At 34.4% G+C, this 22,880-nt stretch overlaps 1 protein-coding gene across 5 annotated transcripts; it reads left to right on the top strand.

Moving 5' to 3' along the window:
- On the top strand, positions 7,632-21,829 carry LOC109841272 (probable protein phosphatase 2C 60). Of its 5 annotated transcripts, XM_020410185.1 has the most exons (14): positions 7,656-7,791; positions 8,142-8,208; positions 9,673-9,828; positions 12,546-12,622; positions 12,716-12,849; positions 13,379-13,442; positions 14,883-14,991; positions 15,142-15,295; positions 16,052-16,177; positions 16,264-16,387; positions 16,473-16,549; positions 16,914-16,966; positions 19,645-19,699; positions 21,268-21,829. In XM_020410185.1, the coding sequence occupies exons 5-14, from the start codon at positions 12,733-12,735 to the stop codon at positions 21,490-21,492; spliced, it is 1,104 nt and encodes a 367-aa protein (XP_020265774.1). In that variant the 5' UTR covers positions 7,656-7,791; positions 8,142-8,208; positions 9,673-9,828; positions 12,546-12,622; positions 12,716-12,732; the 3' UTR covers positions 21,493-21,829. The 5 variants fall into 5 exon arrangements, with proteins under 5 accessions (XP_020265777.1, XP_020265775.1, XP_020265773.1 ...); XM_020410188.1 differs by lacking the exon at positions 8,142-8,208 and having other exon boundaries at positions 7,632-7,791; positions 9,673-9,751; XM_020410186.1 differs by lacking the exon at positions 8,142-8,208 and having other exon boundaries at positions 7,632-7,791; positions 9,673-9,780.

Genomic DNA, 22,880 nt, shown 5'->3' with positions numbered 1-22,880 from the left:
AGCTGCCATCACCACCCAAAAAAAATTAATTGGAAGATTTTTTTTTTTTCAAGTCGAATAATTGGGGAAAACGAAATCGGGCTAAAAAAAAAGAATTAGGGTTTGATTTGCGCACCCTGCAGCAGCCGTAGCGGAGGAAGACGCCGAGAGGAGGGAGGATGATCGCGATCAGGATCTCCAGAAATGTGCAGCATCGATCCGAAGCCATTTTTTTCTTTTTCTTTTTATTTTTTGGGTTTCTTTTTTTTTTTTTGGGGATAAGAAGCTTGCAAGTGAAGAAAAGAAAGTCGCTGGCTGTTCGCAGTTTTGGTCTGCGGGAACGGCGACTGACAGCGTGGCGTACGTGGGTCGTGGGTCGTAAGGCCCATTTACTAATCAAGAGCCCACAATTTTGGGCTTGATTGGACAGGGTCAAACGGCATAAAATTAGGAGGAAGAGTGGGTAGCAAAAGCCAAAAGGCAAACAGGAAAAACTATGAGCTGGATTTCCACCGAAATAACAATTAAATGTTAAAGTTTAGGGTGAATTGCGAACAGGCCCCTGTATTATCATCCAATTGCAAAGAGACCTCCTTTAGTTCTATTTGCTGCGAATAGCTCATCTAAGTCTACTTGTTGCGAATATAAGTGCAAATACACCTCTTAATGAACTTTTCGACTATTTTAAAGGTAAAAAAATAGCGATTGAGTGTCTATCCTCACAATAGAACTATAAGGGATCTATCTGCGTTCTCAAACATTTTTAATGATTTTAAGAGTAGAAAGAATTCACACAATGGGTCTATTAGCAGCCAGTAGAGCTACATATGGGGTCTATTCAAAACCAATGGAACTATAAGAGGTCTCTTTGCAATTGGGTGATCCTACAATAGTGTGTTTGTAATTAACCCTGCCTAAAGTTTACTGTGTACTCGGAAACATAATTTATGTTATGATATTAATATCTGAATGGTTTTTTATTTATATAAAAGGTAAAAGTGGTTTTATGGTGGTTAGTCTAATTGGAGATAATTGATTCTGATCATAACTATCCTCCACATATCATGCGGAGGTGATATTGATCGAATACTCAATTTCTCTAGTTGATAACTTTCATAACTTACGAGATCTATATATACCATCTTATGCCAACGAGGTATTGCCGCGTGAATCTGCTTGCAGACCAAGTAACTGTCATCACAACCACGGCCCTCAGGAGGGTGACACGTATAGATGTTGATCTTTCTCTTCTAAAATCCTAACCCGGATTTATCCACTGTTCTGACTACTTATTATTAATCTAACTTAGGCATCAGAGAGGCATTGGTGGACGGCCCCTCACCGTCGATCTAACATTTTTTTTCTATGTATCTCAGGCTACCATCAGCAAGAGCCTGCGTTAGACATCAGAGGAGATCACTAAGCGCTCGTCCTTGAGTCTACTTCTATGGACTCAATTTTGTTAGTCGATTCTTCGCATCAACAAATGACAGAGTTTTAGCGAAATGTATATATATATCGAAGTAAATCCTAATCATTCTTATTAATTTTGTCTAAATAGAAGGGCGAAATGTATATATATATAAATTATGAGAAATAACGCATCTCAAAATAGTTGGAGCTCTATTTACAACTAACCGAAAATCTCTTAAAAGGGCAGCTGAATAATAAGAAGCAAGCAAGGATGTTTCTTTTGCTTAAAAATTAGAGGACGCTTTTTTAAGTGTTAGGTACCCAGACAGACTCCTTGATCAAATTCGATCAAGCTGAAATTATTTCTATGTTTAGCCTCGAAAAGTGGCTTAAAAGCCTAATCTCAAGAGACATATCTCATCAGAATGTGACTACTTATGTAAAGCGTGGGCCCATTCATTATTGAATTTATTCTATGCATGCGCTGGTGTGGAATTTTCTCAGCTTGACAAGTTTCTGTTGCAAAAAGGAATCTTGAATTCATTAATTGTTCTATTATACCAATTATGCCCGGGACAAGAATCTAAAACCTTTGCTCCAATAATTAGTTCATTTCTTTTCTCATTATTGGCCTGTCTCGTGTCAAGATGGCGACCTTCGTTCAGCTCGCTTCGTTTTTTTTTTTTTTTTGAATAAAAGTAGTCAGTAAAATAAAGAAATAGATAAATAGGTATATTTTGAGCAACGATTATTAGCCGTTGAAATATGATACAGGGGGGATGGGGAAGCAACCTATTCAGTTAATTGACGGTTCTAAACCGTATCCGTTCGTGAGAAAATATTCGTAACCATATTTATTAGGGTACGGATATGATTATTCAAATTTATAATTGAATAGGATATGATTATGTATATGGTTTTATCGTGAAATATCTAGAACCGTATCTTAAATGTCCGAGTACAAAATAGTCATGTAGTTTTAATCCTTACATTATGGATTTGAGGTTAATTTTGATGATCAATATGTCTAATCTTGGCTTTTTAGATATAATGAACGTATTTAATGAACTCCTCACATGAACTGTATTTTTTCAATACTATCTAATTTTCTCATATTTGTTTTGTATCCGCATGTATATCCGCTTATATATTTGTATGTATATCTATATCCATATCTGAATTTAGCGGATATAGAAATGAAATTTTCGCATGTCTGTACCTGAGATGGGTAAGCGAATATGAATATGATAAATATCATATCTGAGTCGTATCCAAACCGAATGCACCCCTACACATAATAGACCGGTGCTCTAATAAGCTTCTCTTTTATGTCGGGTTTAGTTTAAAATTTCTTCAAATATATCAAACATTCATTCATATCCCTTGAAACCGAGAGTTTCTCCATCTTCTCCATTCTTTTAGAATTCTATATATATTTATCAAAAAAAAAATTGGTCATTAACATATGAAGACTATTTATTCTTTTCAAGAGATTAATATTTATGTTTTTTACTTGCATATAAATATTAAACTCTCATAATTTTCTCAGCTTATAAAATTTTTTCTCGGGGAAAGTATTGAAACTTAAACCAACTTTTTTATTTATATATTTTATCTGTCGCATACCTTTTTTTTTATTTGAGAAAGAAGATGGTCTCTAAACAAGAAAACTCGGCCGCTATCATTTCAATAAATTTCTCACTAGCACTCCATCGCACACGATGCACGCTTGAACAGTACATACTTGTCCACTTTTATTAAAAAAAATACGAAAATACTTTTTGGCTCACGCCCTCCCCAGGGGCCCCACCCCCCTGTTCCGCTCTCTGCGAGTTGGGCGCGAGCTAGGGAGGGCGCGAGCTAAAAAGCAGGATCGAAAAAAATAATACTATAAACACCTAAGCTAATATAAATAGACGTAAAACATATCATTGAACAAAACAATATAAGTCTAAGGTATAAGTTCGGTAATGAATAGCAACAATGTGACATGAAATCTCTAGAAATGGAAAGTATTGTCACAACATATCTACTCTATTTTTAGCCTCTTTTAATCACTAAATTACGAATTTCTATGCGAACTTCAATGAACACGATCATGAGACTAATGTTAGTATTTTCTACCATTAGACTTTGTTATAGCACCAACTTAGCATACTAATTTCTGTGTTTGAGAAATAATATAGATTTGAAATGGTGGAGGTAGTTATCAAATAATGGATGATTTGTTTGTTATGAAATAGTGGCGATGGTTCTTAGATCAGTATTTGTTCTTTTCCAAAATTTGTATCTTTATTAAGTTGTAAGCTATTTGAAGTTATAGGTGAATCTTCTGGAATATGTTTGAAATTTCTTAGAAAGGTGACTAACATAAGGGTAGAACACCTAAATTTTTTTTATAATAATAATATTAGATAATAGATATTAATAGGGGAGAGTAAACGATCGGTTCGGTAGGCTTCACGGTTCGGTAGGCTTCAGTATTTTTGACCATGCCGAAGCCAAACCGCACTAGAGCTGGAACCAAATCGAACCGAACAAGCTTTTTCCGGTTCGGTTCGGTCAGTTTTTTCTGGGGGGTTTCACCAAGCAGCTAAAAAAAGGATGATCCGATGGCTCCAACAATGAAAGTTCTGGCCATGGAGAAATACAAAAGAGAGTCACAAATATTATCGACTGGATATTGAAGATGAATAAAAAAATAAATATTTGATTGATATTTTAATGGTCACAATTAGGGGTGGAAATGAACCAAATAATTAATAAATGGTTCGATAATTGTTCGAATAACTATTCGGTCATATTCGATTCGATAGTTCATTTATCACTAAACAAATATTTTTTAGTATTCGAGTTTATTAACGAATAGAATTTAACCAGATATATATTCGATTCGTTTGTCTATTAAATATTCGTTTAAAATTTGATCACAGCTTATTATTTGTATTATTGCACATATGATGTCATATTTTTAACCCACTTACCATTTCTACTTAAATTTTATATATAAATTTTAAGACTTAAATAATCTTAAATCTGTTTTCTAATTAAAATTTTGATTTAAATATATATACATCATATATTATAAAGAAATAATTTTTATTTATAAATTTTAATACTATTTGAAAATTAAACTCTTTAGCGAAATAAATATACTTTGATATTCGATAAGTATTCGTGAATATTCATGAATATTTATCAAATACCAAGTATTCGAGTTCAAATTCGAAAAACTAATCTGAAATAGGTGTTTGGGCCTTTCACTCTTAGGCAGACGCTGGCATTAAATTGGGAGTCACACTAATCACATGGGTGCCGCGCGTGGGCCCTACACAAAGAGAGGTAATTGACTGGGTAACGCTGGAATTGGTGTCCGTTCGGTTCGGTAAAGACGGGTCCGACAGAACCCGACCCAATCCGAACTGAAACGAATATCAAACCGAACCGAATTGCCGCAAATCGAACGGTTCGATCGGTTTGTCCGGTTTAATCCTGACTTTGCTCACCCCAAGATATTATAAACCAGAAAGGAAAAAAAAAAAAAAAAAAAACGGTTTAATCCTGACTTTGCTCACCCCAAGATATTATAAACCAGAAAGGAAAAAAAAAAAAAAAGAAGAAGGCGCACTGTCAGGAGAATTTTTGTTGTCCTTCTTTATTTATTTTCGATTGGGAACGAACGTCATTTTCTATGTATCAATATTTAAATACTGGCAATATTTTCTATACCACATAGGCAAATTTTGTAGTATTTAGTCTGAACGTTATGTAAGATGTGTTTATTCGAACTTATGACAGTTTAATAAGGCTTAATTACACTTAAATACACCTTTCCCTTCTTTGCACTTATATATCCTCACTTATTTATAGCAACACTTATGTACCCCGAAATTCTTGAAACATATAATTATGTATCTCACTTGTTTTTTTAGCTCTTTATCTATATATTAAGGTACTGTTTGGCAACCAAAAAAAGTGTCTTATCTAAGAGCTTGTGTCTTATTAACTTGGTCAATAAGCTAGTAGAGCTGTTTGGTGACAAAAAATAGGAGGAGATTATTTTAGAGATTGTGTCTTTTGCAAGTAACTTTTGGAAAGCTATCTCAAGTAGCATTTGTCGTTGGAAAGGAGCTGTCAATTTTTTTCTTCTGTTTTTGCCCCTGATAATTTTAATTTTATATTAATAATATTGCATGATCTTTTTAGTCGTTTAACAAATTTAAGCTAGTTGTACAGCTTCTTTTGCCAAACAGCTCTAGTCAATCAGCTAGCTACACAGCTGTCAGCTTTCGGCTACAATTTCACAGTTTTCAGCTAGCTTGACAGCTTTCAGCTATAAGCTCGCAGCTTTCAGCTAGTTTTGCCAAACAGAGCCTAAAACTGTTGAAGTCAGCACTGTAGCTTAGCGCTTTTCATGTTATAGTACGCCCCAATAGCTTGTGGTTAAAAGAGACTATGAGTAACTAATATTTTAACTCAATTTGCTTTTAAGTCTATGGCTTTAAAAATTCTTCTGAAGTACATAATGCTCCACGGTTTTAAAACTTTGCACTGCTCCAGCATGTCAGTTCACTGTGATTATAAGTGATAATAAATAAATAAGTTTTTTTTATCTATAAACCTGATAAGCTAACTCAATTTTCTTTTAAGCCAACCCACTTTAGAAATTAATCATAAACCCGAAATACTCCATCATACCCTGCAAAAATATATAATAATGTAACAAAGGGTCATATAAAGAGTTTTTTTAGCAATTAACCCCAAATCCCTACTTTATTTGTAAACTCGCCCACTATCAAAACATCATAGATCCGAAATACATGTCTATGTTACTTTTGCCTTTCTTCAATATCGCAACATTGCAAATTGTAGATGAGTTTTTTTGGCCTATGTTATTTATTCTGAACGGTTATACTATGCAATTATAAACCAAGTTTTTTTTTTTGACATTTTCATACTAATGTCAGGGTATCGCATGGGTTAATTTTACCCGTATATACTCTAAATATTTAGAAACATGCACTTAAGTGCTCTAAATTTAACACTTGCAGGTAAATAACCTCAATTATGAAAACTTAAAGGACATTTAAATGTAAGTTTTGAATTTTTAGAGTGTTAAAGTGCACATGTTTAAAACTTTAAAGTATATAAATGCATGTTTTTAAAAACTTTAGGTTATGTAAGTGTTGTCAAAATAAATGAGGGTAAATAATGCAAGTTTTAAAAACTTAGGGTATATACATATGCTGCCAAAAACAAGTGAGGATATATAAGTGCAGAGTTGGGAAAACTTTTTTATTAGAAGTTGCCCAAAACAAGACTTCATGAACAGCAAATGCCTCGAGATGCGTCCTTTGAAGGGCGCATGATTGTCAAGATTGTAGCTCCGACTTAGTCCAATTTCATTCGAGGACGCCATACTACAAGTAACATTGTGATCACATAGGAAGCTATTCATTCTCTTGCTCAAAAAATAAGTCGAAAAGGGGACATGATTACCGAGATTCATCTAAAAAAAAGGCGTATGATCGCATTCACTAGCCATTTCTTGAAGCGGTTTACTTCATGCGATCGGATTTGGGAATAATTTGGTAAATTTAATGATGAATTGCATTCATGATTCGCAACATGAGCTTTGAGCGATTTGGAAAGGACTGATTTTGGCTCGAGACAAGGGCCACCAAAGGTTTTATTGGAAACAGATCGCCAAAATGGTGGTACGCTTGATGGCTTCTTTTGAGTTTGTGGACCAAAATTTTAACATTCTTCAGAAAATTCAAAACTTGTTGGAGCGGCAGTGGCAATACAAGATATACCATATTTGAAGAAAGGGTAATCGATGTGCAGTGCATACATGAGGCGCAATGTTGACTCATCGGAGTTCCATGTTTTCTCCTCCCCACCTTTTGAATTGTGGGGAATGCTTAAAGACGGCGTAATTTCTCTTCCTAGATCAGTTCCTCTAAATTAGTTCTTTTTCTGTTTATTACAAAAAAAAAAAAAAAAACAAGAAGAAAAAGATAAAGCCCAAAAGATCTTAGGAGTGGATAATGACCTTATATAATCAATGTTACTTCTTTCCAACAAAAAACGTCGTCATGACGAGAAAGTAATGACCCGACAACTTCAATACGCGTCTCAAAATGAATCGTTGATAACTAACGTTCGATGTTAAATAGCCAAGAGCAAATCCAGAGAACACTATTACATTTATATCTAAAAAATATATAAAGAATTAAAGGCAATTATTGATTAAAAAAAAAAAATCTCAGCCCTGGCTGCTCAAGCGCCTGTGCCTTCTCAGAACTCTTGTGGACTCTTCTCTTTATCTCTAGAGAATTCTCCACTTTGGATCTCAATTCTCTGCTGGGTTCTTGGCTCGGATCTCTCATCTATTATGTGAGTTGTCATTTTCTAATTATTTTTGGGTGTATTTTTGTCGAGATCTGTAAATAAATTGATTATCTGAAATGGGTTTCGATTTTTTTGAGGGAATTGTTGTGTTTGGATCAGTAACTGTGTATCTTATATCAATTTCATGAAATGGGTTTTTGATATGGGTGTCTTTCTTGCGTGTTTTAGTTTAGTAATTTAGTGTATTTAGTAGGCTTCTTGATAATTGGATTTATTTATCTGAAATGGGTATTACTTGGGTGAATTGACTGTGATGAATCCCGTGTACATAGGGTTTTAGATTGTTAGTTAGCATTTAAACGGGCTCCTTGAACTCGATGAAATTTGTGATTCAGGGGTACGGAGTTCGCCGCAGAAGAAATTATGTGAGTTCAAATTGCGAGTCAAAGTATCCATTTTCGGGTGAGTTTGGATCGATTGGCTTAGATACTTCGATGTGGACTTTGGTCGAGATAGATACTTTGAATTCAAGATTATGAGTTTTAAGTTGTCTTAGGGTTTAGATGTCATTGCATTTGTGCTATTATTAGTCGCCTTAAGAGTGATATAATTTGGTGTAATACTGTAATTTTAAGCAGTATTTATATCCCATTGAGTTTCATGATTTGAGTTTGCGCTGTTGTCGAGGGGAATAGCTCGACTTCGGATATATTACTTCGGATTCCGTTGAGGTAGATGTTGTGGCTGTTTTTTCAACTAGACAAATTAACCTGTTCCAAACTATACTTGATGATTGACAAGTCCATATATTTTGGTGGTTGCATTTGGCATTGAAGTGACAAAGATAGTAAAGAAACAGTGGACTCAAGGGAACAAATTAAGCCAGTAATGATACCCTAATTTTTAGTTCAATTATTTACTTTTCATTATCAGAGTTATCTTTCATTCAGTAACAGAATCCTCTGAATGTTAAAGTGATACATTGTATTTATGACACTATGTAGTGTGATGTCAAAAGATGCAATTTTGTTTACAAAATAACCTTTTGTTATGACCATCTCTTCTCCTTCCAATATCTATTACGACATATCTTTGATCAATTATTGGCACATTGATCTGTAGTTTACCTATCTATTATGTGCCGCAGCAGTAATTTCATATTGTGGATGTTGAATCTGTTTCTGTTAGCTGTTTGATTAGGTTTCAGTTTAGGATTGTTCCTACTTTCACGCTAATAGACTGGTTCTATTCTATGACAGACTTTTCAGCCACCTAATCGACCTAGGAAATGAATCAGTATAGATTTCATCTTAAAGTCCCTTTTACTACACTAGAACTCCAGAGTTATTGTGATTTTCAAGAGTAACAATTTATACTCATAACATGTCCCCACATTTTGAGCGAATATGTGCTATTGACCAGTGTTACTTTTCTTTTTTAAAAATTCGCTCCAGATGCGTGCCTGGTAAGATTTGAACCTCAGGATTTTCATAACATCTTAGAGTCTCCTTCATTACATCAAAACTCTGAACATTACTCGAAATTGTTACCTGGAACAAAAAATTTGTTTAATTTAGAACTTTTTTTAGGGGGGGGGGGAGATCATCAAAGTTGTCTTTTTTTACTTTCATAAAGTCAATAGCATTGATGACCTTACTGAGCTTCAGCAGTGTTTGTCATAATATGTACAAACTTTAATCTGTTGTGGCTGCCGTACAGAGAAAAAAGATTCCCCAGTTGATATCTGCTTATATTATTATGTAGCATGTTGGATTAGTAATGTGTGGATGTGTCTAGACACCTAGAATGATATTTATTGAAGTTACAAAGAAAATCAAATGTCTCTGTGTTGTCTATTGCATGTATTTGCTTGTTCTTACATTATTAATAATATCAATAGTTTGATTCTTTTGTGTATTTTTGCAGAAATGATGTTCCCACACAAACAAATATACGCGAACAGTTGCGTTCTTATCGTATCTGCCAGAATCTTTGGTTGATGCACGTATAGCAAAGGCACAACTAAACTTTTGCGTACATGTCTCAAAATGACTTTTCTGATATATTCCCTATCTTCTTAAGGTTTATAATTCTGTTAGTCAACTTATTTAGTGCATTTAAATTAAAAAGAATCAGATCAGGTTGATAAATATGTGAATGTTTCATCTAGAGATGCACATTCAATTTGATGTGTAACCTCTACGATCAAACACCCCAAATCCCCAGCACCACCAAATAAAGAGTAAAAAAAAGAGCAAGGAGGGAGGGAGGACAAAAACAACAGTGATTTTTTATGTTTTAAAGTTAAACCATGTTCATACATGAGGTATTTATGTGACTATTATGAGATATACATGTACATGTGTACGACTACGTGTAGGAAGGAGGGAGATAGGTTGGACTGTGTCACTCTCCTTGGCCACACATAATACCTCATAGGCAATGCAGAATCCACATGTTTGCACAACAGAAGTATACATCACTTTGTTGACCTTTGCTCACTTCAGCATGCAAAGAGAATTCCAACTCATTGCTTAAATCTTGGATAAATGTGTTAACTTGGAGGGTAATTCTTGATGATGGCATTCGTGGGTGCCATGAATGAAGACTGAACCAAAGAAATTTGTATGCCTGATTCGAAATAATGCTTATGATTGTTAATATTCCTCAATTCCTTACTATGTTCATAAAAGTTGGAGCCACATTCGTAGGGACACTTTTTCCCCCTTTCTTTTGAGGGCGTATTAGTAGTAATGTAGTATTATCCTATCTATAAAGATTGAAGTGTTTCTTGTGAGCTTCATTAACTTATAGTTAATACTCAAGTTTTTCGTGCTAAGTTTTTAATGCATCTGGACTTTCGCAATTTTCTTTCTTTCTTTTTCCTTCAAGACCCACTTTGTGAAATATCTACTTTTAGATTTCATACTTATGCTACTTCACCAAGATGCCCTAAAGAAAATGAAAAGTGGAAGCGCCGTAGGACCGGACGATATACCTATTAAAGTTTGGAGATGTCTTGGAGATATAGGTTTTGGATGATTAACTAAATTATTTAATAAGATTATCGAGACGAGGAGAATGCCTGATGAGTGGAGGATTCGCACTTTGATATCGATATATAAGAATAAAGAAGACATACAAAATTGTTGAAATTATCGTGGCATAAAACTCATGAGTCATATTATGAAACTTTGGGATAGGGTAATTGAGCAAAGACTAAGAAATGAGATAAGTATATCTAAAAATCAATTTGGTTTTGTGCCCAGGAGGTCAACTATGGAATCTATACATAATTTGAGATTGATGGAGAGATATAGAGAAGAGAAATTATCTATATATGATTTTCATTGATTTAGAAAAAGCTTATAATAGTGCATATAGAGGTAATGTGGTTGGTTTTAGAAAAGAAATATGTATCTAGTTTATATATTGATGTGATTAAAGATATGTATATAATAGAGTAACAACTAGAGTACGAACTAATGAAGGAGAGATTAAGTCGTTTCTTATTACCATAGGTTTACACCAGAGGTCAGCTTTAAGCCCTTATCTTTTTGCATTAGTTATGGATCAACTTACTAGGCACATGCAGGATGAATTCCTATGGTGTATGTTATTTATAGATGATATAGTATTAATTGACGAAGCTAGAAGATATATAGTTTTTAAGGTAGAAAGATGGAGATAAGCTTTTGAATCTAAAGATTTTAGAATTAGTGGAACAAAACAAAATATATGAAGTGTAGTTTTAGTAAAGTTAAGAAAAGAAAGGAGTCTGTAGTGCATATTGATGGTCAAGAAATACCTAAAACTAATCATTTTCGTTATTTAGAATCAATTATTAGGCATGATGATGAGATAGAGGATGTTATTGTACATCGAATCAAATCGGGATGGTTGAAATGGAGGAGCGCCTTGGGAGTCTTATGTGATCGTTAAATACTAACGAAACTAAAGGAAAACTTCTATAGAACGGTTATAAGACCAACTATGCTTTATGGGTCTGAGTGTTGAGCAATTAAAAAATAACATGTGCAAAAATGAGTGTAGCAGAAATGAGAATGTTGCGATGGTCTTGTGGTTACACATTAAAAGATAGGATAAGAAATAAGTACATTCGTAGTAAATTAGAGGTTGTTCTTGTTGGTGACAAATGAGAGAGAATAAATTAAGATAGTTTGGTCATGTACAACGGAGATTTCCTAGTGCACCGATTAGGAAAAGTGATAATATTATAGTTAATGGGGCTAAGAGATCTAGAGGTAGATCCAAAAGGACTTGGTTGGAAGCAGTTAGGAAGGATATGATTATGACTAATTTAATAGAGAAGATAACCCATAACAGAATGGAATGGAAGAATAAGATTCATGTAGCCAACCTTAAACATTTGGGATAAAAGGCTTTGTTGTTGTTGTTGTTGTGCTTATGCTTCTTCATGTTGGTGGCATAGACATGGTTCCTTCTAGTTTGGTATTCCTTATTCTACTCTGCAAATTTCATCTTTTGTTAACAATCCATACTTTTGATAATGGAGAAAAGATATGGCTTTTCTTATCTCACATATCAACAAGTGCAGATTCCACTTTTAACACTTGATTTTCTCAGTGATAAACAATCAGGAAAAAAAATCAATTCAGTACAATCTAAATTAGGTTAGAGGATATTGCAAAATTTTCTCTTTTTATGCGCTTTGAAGAGTTCTCTGTTGCTTGTTTTTTGGCTGATTGTTAATGAACAATATTTTCTTACTATCTGATGACAGGAGATCTAATTTATTTTGTTTCAAAATTGTGAAGCTCTGGATTTACCCTCTAACTCAGTCATATCGTGTGGACATCATCTACGGCGGATTTCTATTAAATATATAAGACAGGTATGCTGTTTATCTTTCCATCTTAAATTTTATTTTATCTGTTATCAAAATTCAATTTTCATTGTCCTGAAGTAGGGTATTTTAAACTTTCAGGTTTACCCGACATAAAAATGGGAATATATCTCAGCACTCCAAAAACTGAGAAGTTTTCTGAAGATGGCGAGAATTCCAAGCTTAGGTTCGGGTTATCATCCATGCAAGGATGGCGTGCAACAATGGAAGATGCGGTGAGTTAGAATATTTATGCTTTCAAATTCAACCTTTGATGTCTTGCGTGATACTTACTGTTGTTAACATGTCACATGAGGTGTCAAGCGATACTCTGTTTAAATCTTATTTTGGACTCGTCCACTTTCTAATTGTTCACTTCTTCAAAGGCCTTTTTCAAATTAAAATGTGAGCTTGAATAGGATTTTCATCAAATGCCTTGTAGTTACACTATAATCTGCATATGCCAGACTACCACGTGTTGTAGTTACAGTGACAACTGTGCTTGAATAGGATTCTCATCAAATGTCAATTTTCATACATTAAATCAAAGACATGCACTAGGCGTTAATGGTTGAAGGGTTTGCATAATAAAATCAATGGCATGGCTTCTTTGAGAAGTCCTTTTCGTGTATTTTCTGTTTGAGTTACTTCAAAGTATGATATTATGAGCCATATACATTCATGATGTTATTTGTTTCTATGTTCTACTTTCTTATCAATCTCATTATGTGCTAATTTGTCTGCTTACATGTTCTTTTTCTTCAGCATACCGCACTGCCTGATCTTGATGATTCCACTTCATTTTTTGGCGTTTTTGATGGCCATGGAGGTGAGCTTACGTTCTCTGTCCTTTTTTTTAGTTTTTACTAATTTTTTACTGCACATTTTCCCTGAAGTCCTTTGTATTCTTTCTTTCTAAAGCTCATTTTATATTTGAACCATCTGCTCCTATCATTTGGCATTTATGAGCGTCATATAACCTACTGAATGCCTTTTACTTTTGTTCTTTTCACATTATTGGCATTCTTGGTATGATCATTGTTAGGTGTTACCAAATTCTTCACACATCTAAAATTTGTGGTTTGCCCACATCAGGTGTCTTTGTGGTTGATGTAATTTGCTTGATTTATAACGTTTACCTTTTTAATTCAAAAGTTTAGTGCTGTCTAGCAAATAAACACATCTTACATTATAAATTTTGATTGGCTTTGGATAAACTAAGTCTACTAACTGCATTCCTTAGATATGGAGAGCAAACCTATAAAGATCTGGTCAAGAGAGGAGAAATTGTTGTCATGCTTCCCTCTCTTCACTCAGGGATGGAGGTCCCATTGTAGGTAACTGCAGGCACATGCATTTGTGCGAGGAAATTGGTATTTGTACTTCATTGAGGAGCCCTTCACAGCAGAAAACAAGGGATATCATGGATAGTGGGAGGTCGCGGATGAGAATTGACCTATTTATAAAGTGATTCATGATCTATATAGAATATTTAGAGCCTGTCTTATTGAGTACAATATATGGCTTAAATGGTTGGTGCCTGGACCTGCTAGCATATTGCACACTGGAGTATGGTCATTTGAGGTCCTATAAACTAATCTTTTTTTTGCACTAGAATGTGGGAACCTAACTTAATTGTCACACGATAGTGGTTTACATTTTCACCATTGTTCAGAAGGCATATATCGAGGATGCTGCCTCAGGATTGCTACTATACACCAACGATGGAGTATTTGAATTAACCTTGTATGACCCTTGGTTGTATACAATCTTCCACTCATTTGGTAATGCATCATTTCAAGGATAACTTGCATGTAGTATATTTGTATTCCTGTATTCATACATATTAGCTCATTTGCGCAGATGTGCTTCTATATCTAACTATGTGGCTTCTGAGTATAACACGATATTTTACGAATTTGGTATTTTTCTCATGTTTAACTGTGAATCATTTCCTATTGCCTAATGCTTCAATATCCATTTGGTTCAAATTTCATGACTCAGTTTTCTAGCGTAGAAGCTAAGGAATAGTCTTGCTTGATTAAGAAAAGAGGTTATGAAATGTTTTGCTCGGTTTGCTTTGGCAAAAAGAGGCTTTGAAAAGCTGATGTTATAAAATGTTCTATTTAGCTGTCATTTTCATGTTGGCATGCTTGAACCTTAGCATTCAAAGTAAATGATGTGATCTGGTTATATTTTCAAATGTCCATACTGCGGTTTGCTAAATCGGGATAGCATGGGCCTTACCTTATATCTTTTGTGTTTTCAGGAAAAGTAGTTGCTAAATTCTGCGCAAAATATCTGCACACTCAGGTGCTCAAGAATGAAGCTTCTTCAGCTGGTGATTTAGGTGTTTCCATACAAAAATCTTTCTTCAGGTATTCCACTGTTACTTTTGGTTTTCATTTCCACTTTTTTATAACTTGGAACAATGTTATGCCTCATTCATTAACTACATCGAAGGAGCATTTTTGGTTGTTCAAAGCTAAAATGCATGTCATGCGTGCATTTATTTGTCTTTGTTTCAGAATGGACGAGATGATGCGTGGGCAGAGAGGATGGAGGGAGTTAGCTGTATTGGGAGATAAGATAAACAAGTTTACTGGTATGATAGAAGGCTTCATATGGTCTCCGAAGGCTGGTGATTCCCATGATCAACGAGATGAATGGGCATTTGAAGAGGTACACCTAGAAAACATTTTAACATCAATATGTTATATTTCTCTGTGAGGGTACTTTCGACACATAACAAGGGTATTTTTGTGAAAATTGCCATAGCAAATATGTTATAACTTATAATTAACTGGTATTAGTTACACATTCATGTAGTCGCTAACTAAGGAGATAGACTGAATTTGAGCAACCCCCCCTGAGGGCACACGTTTGTTCCTCAAATTTCATGTTTGCCAATTTTAGCATTAGAGGGTGTTAAAGGGAGCATATTACATTTTCTCTTAAATTAAGTCCCTCTAACCATTAGACCAGAAATCCAAAGTTGTGGTGAGAGTTGAGGTTTATATTTTTATATTATAACATGCCCCAGCAGGTTGAGCGCCCTTTTTTATGGGCCGAAAACCTAGACTCACGCAACAATATTAATAATTAGAAAAACCACTTTAAATTTGTGGCTAGTGGGATTTGAACCTGAGTTGTTCTGATACCCTCTTAAATTAAATCTCTCTAATTATTACACCAAAACTCCGAGGTCGTGGTGAGAGTTGAGGTTTATATTTTGATATTCTAAGAAAGTAGTCGACTTCAATCATTCTTACTAAAGGAAAATAACACGGTGCTTAAAATTTTATTTTCTTTCTTATTGAGGTAGCAACTGGCTATATGCATTCTTATATGGCCTTTTGATGACCATGTTTTTAATAATAATTTATTATACCCAGCCCATAATTTTGACAAAGCTGCTGTTCCAATCTTTGCCACCAGGGACCCCACTCTGATTTTTCTGGACCCACATCAGGAAGCACCGCTTGTGTGGCTGTCATTAGAAACAATCAACTTATTGTTGCAAATGCTGGTGATTCTCGCTGTGTAATTTCAAGGAAGGGCCAGGTATTTATTTTCGCCCCCCGGGAAGAGCTGTAGAGTGTTAATGTATACATGAAATTTATATGATAATTTTGATTTTCTTCTTGCAGGCTTATAATTTGTCGAGGGATCACAAGCCTGAGCTTGAGGCAGAGAGAGAGAGAATTCTGAAAGCTGGAGGCTTTATCCATGCAGGACGAGTAAATGGAAGCTTGAACCTGGCAAGAGCAATTGGTATTTCTATACCTTCCAACAGGAACTTAATTATTTGGATATATTGGTGGATTGGCATCTTAGCTTTTAGCTATTTGGGTTGCAGGAGACATGGAATTCAAGCAGAACAAATTTTTGCCAGCTGAAAAGCAAATTGTTACCGCCAATCCAGATATAAACACAGTACTTTTTTGCATGCTTCTGTGTGATATTAGTTTTATATAACTTATGGTAACTTGCAAATAACTCGCCTCATCTGTATGTTGAGTAGCACTTTCCACCCTGCAACGATTTTACTAGCACTTTCCACCCCTCAAGTCAAGGGAGAGGGGGGTATCTGCAATTTATTCTTCTCAAAATGCAAATTTAGGGGTGGCAAGTGCTAGTAAAATAGTTGAGTCTTTAATGCTGCTCAACATATAGATGAGGAGGCTACCTGCAATTTACCCTAAAACTTAAAAAGAGGTCTTATCTGATAACCGCCTTCTTTGCTGAGATGTCTGAAGAAATGGTCTCAGGCTCATATCCTTTGTCTTTTGTGTATTAGGTGGAACTTTGTGAGGATGATGACTTTATTGTTTTAGCTTGTGATGGCATCTGGTAAGGATTTCTATGTAGTTTCTTGGTTCTGGTGTCCTATATCTTAAAAGATTAATCTTGTGGTATCATACACTACTGCTTTCTAACTACTTAATATTTGATCAGAGGGTGGCAGAATTATGATTGTTTTTCATGATCATGCTTATATTCTAAAATCTATTTCGTATAATTCATAGCAGGACTAAAGTATTGAATAGAAAAAGGGTACAATACATATAAGTGATTAAAAATATATTTCATGTTAATACTTGTTGACTTAAGAATTTTATAAGTTGGGTTTATATGTATTGCTGAAGTAATCGTTAAGATAGTGGGAAAATTTTCTTTCGTGTTGGCAGCACTGAGGGTTCCATTGCATTCTGTATTTAGTATTAACTAGTATCGTACGTGCGTTGCACGTAGGCACGCTTGTTGATCAAAATTTTGGAGTTCTTTTGGTTCTATTAGGTTAGAAAGTTAATAGTTATTAAGATATTATAGTAATTAATAAAGAATTAATATTTATTCAATGAAATGAGACTTAATGCATATTATAGTAATTAATAAAGAATTAATATTTATTCAATGAAATGAGACTTAATGCATAAAGATTAAATGTGTATATTTGTATTAATAAAGAATTAATATTTATTCAATGAAATGAGACTTAATGCATAAAGATTAAATGTGTATATTTGTAGGAGGATATGAATAAGTTATTTTTATCGGAAACAATAACTCTCTGCATAGAAAATTAGCTTACACATGTTTCTATTATTAAATATAAACTACTTGTAAAGCAACAAGCTCAAGTACATTTACATGAGAGAGAGAGGGATGTCATTTTGAAATTATCTTTCTAGAAATTATTAAACCTCCTCTAGTTTATTATTAGCTCTTAGTGTCCCCCAATTTGTATTTGATACTTATAATTTTTATATCTCTAAAATTACATTTCAAGGGTTTTAAGTGCTAGTATATTGAGGAGGATTTAGTGCAACTCAAGATACAGAAGAGGGAATTATGTACAATTTTCCCTATTTGTTATAATAATGCAATTTACAAATGGTTAATGGAGAAATGGGTAACCCTTCATGAATGAGTTCCTTAATGAAATGGGGGTTAAGAAGACAGTGGAATAATAAAAAGTTGATAACTTTTTATATTACTGTAAATGTTATATTATATATTTATTTATTTGAATTGGTAAATAAATAACTTTTTACTCATATTATATTTGATAATTGCACATATTTAATAATTCATATAAATATTATATATTAATGTGATATTAATAAGTATTATAATTATCATACATTAACTATTATACTCAAATAGTAGATTAATAGCAGAAAATTAATAATACTCTTAAATTGTAGTAGTAATCCTTTCTATAAGCATCCTCAGGACCAACTAACTATATCATTTTCTAAATTGATCTTCTGCGCTTTCTATTTGTCCTTTATAACCCAATAATATCAATGTATTACCTTAGTGACCATAGAACAAAAATTAACCCTTTACACATATAGAGTGAAAGCAATTACACTTATAATGCGTTGTCATTGACAAAGCTTTCTTTATCCCTAGAATAAGCATAATGCATTAAGAGATTCAACCAGACTATACAAATAATTTAGCATATTTACAAACATACCTAGGAGCTGGAAACCAATTTACACGCTAAGGCAAAAACATATACGAAGATGGAAGGGGGAAAACCAATTAGTTTATGACCGAAACAACTGCAAATTTTGATAAAATACAGGACCACCTTCTTTGTCGCCTTCACCGATTTTTTCTCTGCTCTCTAAAGTGTTACACCGATGCTTCCATTACCATCTTCTCATTCAATTCGATCGTACGCCACCAGTGATGTTACCATTGACACACTCACACTTCTTGCGGTTTGTAAGTGTTGTAGTTGTGTCTCGTTACTTTTCAATCTGAATAAAAAAATTTGATTAAGAGTTAGAATTTTGGTTAGAGAAATTTGATAAGATTCTATAGTAATTTATAGTGATTTATGGAAGAGGAATAGTTGTAACGTTTTTTATTATTAGTGTGTAATGTCAAGACTTAGTGGGGGAATGTTATTAGTGAGTGGTTAAATGAAAATTTGATGGTAATAAAAATAGGGAGGTTATGAAAAATTAAGTATGTATATATCTTAATGTATGCGTGTATGGATGTGCTAGAGATGTATGCATGTATGTGTTTCGGAGTGGCATTTTTGGAAGAAATATTTTAACATCACACACTTTTATAATAGTATATATAGAGAGAGAGAGAGAGAAAGAGAAAAAATTATGTCAACTTAAGTGAACCATCCACCAAAGTTTCTATCCATTGATGAAAAGTCTCTTCATATGATGCACGGATCTCTAGGTATCATCAATGGATAGAAACTTTAGTGGACGGTCTACTTAAGTTGACATAAGTTTCTCTCTCTCTCTCTCTATATATATATATATATATAATAATAATAATAATAATAATAATAATAATATAAGATAATGACTTTTACCGCAATGTCCTAAATTAGTGTCCACATATCAGTGGCAGTAGCTTGCAGTAATGGTCACATCTGTTCAAAGGTTTTTTTTTTTGAAATTATTGCTGTGAGCTCTTGTTCTCTTATTTTATACATCGATTCTGGTTTTGGCTAACTGCTGATGACGTATTTCATGGTTTATTAGGGATTGCATGTCAAGCCAGCAACTTGTGGATTTTATCCATGAACATATAAACACTGTAAGTAATCAGTAGTTTTAGATGTTTACATCTTTTTTTTAACCAGGTTACATAAAGCAAAGACAACTATGAGATTAGTCATGCAGATAAATAGGCCGTTGAGCTACTAGTTTAACCATTCTGAGAGAACAATAAAAGTGATAAACATGCTGAATTTTCTTAGGATGATTATCTGGTTAAGCACTCTCATGTGGCTTAGGTTGGCATGTATCTCATAAATAAATGGCGTATATTATCTTCTATCCAAGAATAATTTGTTTTATTTATGACAAAAAAGTTCATGAACCATCAGGAAATTGTGGGATGGTCATGAATTGTCAGGAAATTGTGCCTGCTATTCAACTAGCTTTCTGAATCCTTCCTCGCGTTTCTAATTTACATTTCCTCGGGGCTTCTGCTCTCCTATTATTGTGTGCTCTTGTGGCACTTGCGTTGCAATAGCTCTTTGCTCTCACATTGTCATGCACCCTTTCACCGTTGGTATCACCTGGCTCCTAATTTAACACAGACAGTGGCTTTAAGAAAACTGAAAGAAGGAAAAAATTGAGATATTTAGCTATTCAGGTCTTTTTTTTAATTATTATTGCTGCTACATCTGTTTTGCCTTCAGATGTTGCAGTTCTTATGTTATCCTGTAATCAATTTTTCATTCTGTTTAATGTTACTGCTATTTTGTCTGTTTTGTTTGCTTTTGAACCTACTGTTCTCCCCAAATTTTAGCTCTCCCAACTTATTTGATCACCATGGTTTTCACCAATAACTTCTGTGCATAGGTGTTGCACAACAGTGGTTTTTGTCTAGCTGTGGATTAGTACACAGACCTTTAAGTCCACTAATCTAAGAGTAGATATGTCTTTGACGCATCATTAATAATAGACTGATGTTATATACTTTCTCCGCAAATTGAGTGTGCTAATCCAAGAGTGCACATCTCTTTGATGAATCATCAATCAATAATGTAATAGACCGGTGTCATTGACTCATTGCCTAATCTCTCGACGAATAGTGTGTGTGCTAATCCAGGAGTAGACGTCTGTTTTGTGCGTCATTAGTAAATGTAATAGACCAGACACCACTTTGATGTATCATTTTTCATTAATAATGTTATAGACTGGTGTCATTGTATACTTTCTCCACAAATAGTGTGTGCGCAAATGAAGGGACACATGGACACTTGAACCATACATGCACGCGCTGCACATAGTCATATCAAATCATAGCTATACTTAGTATGTAGGGATAGTTGCACATAGAGCCACTGTATTGTCACTGTTTTGCACTTACTACCCCCGTAGTTCTGTTGTAGCAGGTAGGCCCCGTGGTTTTTTTCCCACTTTTACCCTCAGATAGAGTCACTAATTTCACGCGGAGGCAATATCTGCCAAAATTTCACCAAGGGGTAAAAGAGTAAAAAAAGTTAATTAAAGGGGTCTATTTGCAACAATGAAATTTCAGGGGTAGTAACTGCAAAACAGAGATACTACGAGCGGTCTGTGTGCAATTAACCCTAGTATTTACACGCATACTAGTATTATAATTTCGTTCTCACAAGCTGAATGTAAATTCAGGAGACGAAGCTCTCTGCAGTGTGTGAACGAGTGCTCGACAGGTGTTTGGCACCCTCGACAGCCGGTGGAGAGGGATGCGATAACATGACCATGATCCTCATTCAGTTCAAGAAGCCCTTTAACTCTAACCCCGACAATCCAGAGTCCTCTACTTCCGACAGCGCTAATTCAAACAATGCCGAGCCATCATCAACTGAGACGTCCGCAGATAATGAAACCAAGTAAATCTGAGATTTCCGCAGATAAGGAAGCCAAGTATCCTTCACTCGTCGACTATAGGTTCTACATCTGACGGAAACACCCATTGTGCAGAATTCATTGGTATTGATATGGGCGATGGGTGTGTAAATATCTGTATGTTATAAATCTTCATATCATTGTGCAGAGGCTGAGACTAGTTCCTCTATCTTGATTACTTGAAAAATTATGTAACTCGTATAGGCCAAACTTGTTATGGGTTTTGTTGCTTTGATTCAAAATGTGTAAGCGGATAGGCGTACTTCCACTGTTTTTGTTATGGTGATCGTATAAGAAAATTTTCTTGGACGATTGATTAGGAAAACGCTACATGTTTCAAGTATGAAGGCTTGATTATGAGAAAAATTATAGTTCTAGTATTTTGTTTCCCTTGAAATAAGGTGGGAGAAGATAAATTTAATATTGAGTTGACCTATATCACCCCAAATCCCCGCCAAAAAACAGAAAAGCTATTTGACGCGCGCGTGATGCATCGTGCAAGAGAGGCTAACAGTGGGTCCCACTGACCCCCTCCTCTCTTGCGTGATGCATCACGCCCGCGTCAAATAGCAGGGTTGTCAAAAAAAAAGTCACCTCTTTAACTTTTATCTAGAAAGAATATTGGAAAAGAAAGAAAATTAATTATCAAAACTTAGAATGTGTTTGGGAAAGTGAATAAAATTGGGCCAAGAGTAGTCTTGGCTGCTCTTGGCCCAGTTTTGTACTAAATCAGTTTTTTTTTTAACCAGACTTTCGTGATCCAAAAGAAAACTGGTTTAGTGACATTATTTAGGCTAAAAATTTTGAGTCAGCTCTGACCTGAAAATTTGACAAATAAGAAACACATTAAAATTAGTCCAGCTTCAATTCTGACCTAATTTTAACTTGTTGCCAAACATTAACTGTCACTAGTTTGTCTTATGCTGTGTTTGGGAGTTTACTAAGACCATCTCCAACCCCGCGTCATTTTGAGGCAAAACGCCATTTTGCCGCTCCGAGACGTCTCCAACCCAGCGTCATTTGCAGCGCTATTTTAGCGGTGATGAACAGCGCGACGCTATATTTGGCGTCGCACTGTTCATCACCGCATTACTGTTCATTTATTATTTTTTTAAAAATTTTTTTTAACCTCATACTTTTATGTATTTACATTTTGACCCTAATTGTTTTATTAAATGTATAAAACAATCCCAATAATATTTAAATTTTATAATTTTATCCCAATTGTATAATTTGGACAAAATAAATTATTTTTTAAAATTAAAAATAATGCTAAAATTTTGGCGACATTATTATTAATTATAATATTAAAATCTAGATATTAAGTAAAGTCCCATGAAATATAAAGAGCAATCCTAATATATAATTCAAATATA

Source organism: Asparagus officinalis, chromosome 5 (genome assembly GCF_001876935.1).
Source record: "Asparagus officinalis chromosome 5, Aspof.V1, whole genome shotgun sequence".
Taxonomy (NCBI): domain Eukaryota; kingdom Viridiplantae; phylum Streptophyta; class Magnoliopsida; order Asparagales; family Asparagaceae; genus Asparagus; species Asparagus officinalis.
This window is presented reverse-complemented; position numbering and strand designations above follow the sequence as displayed.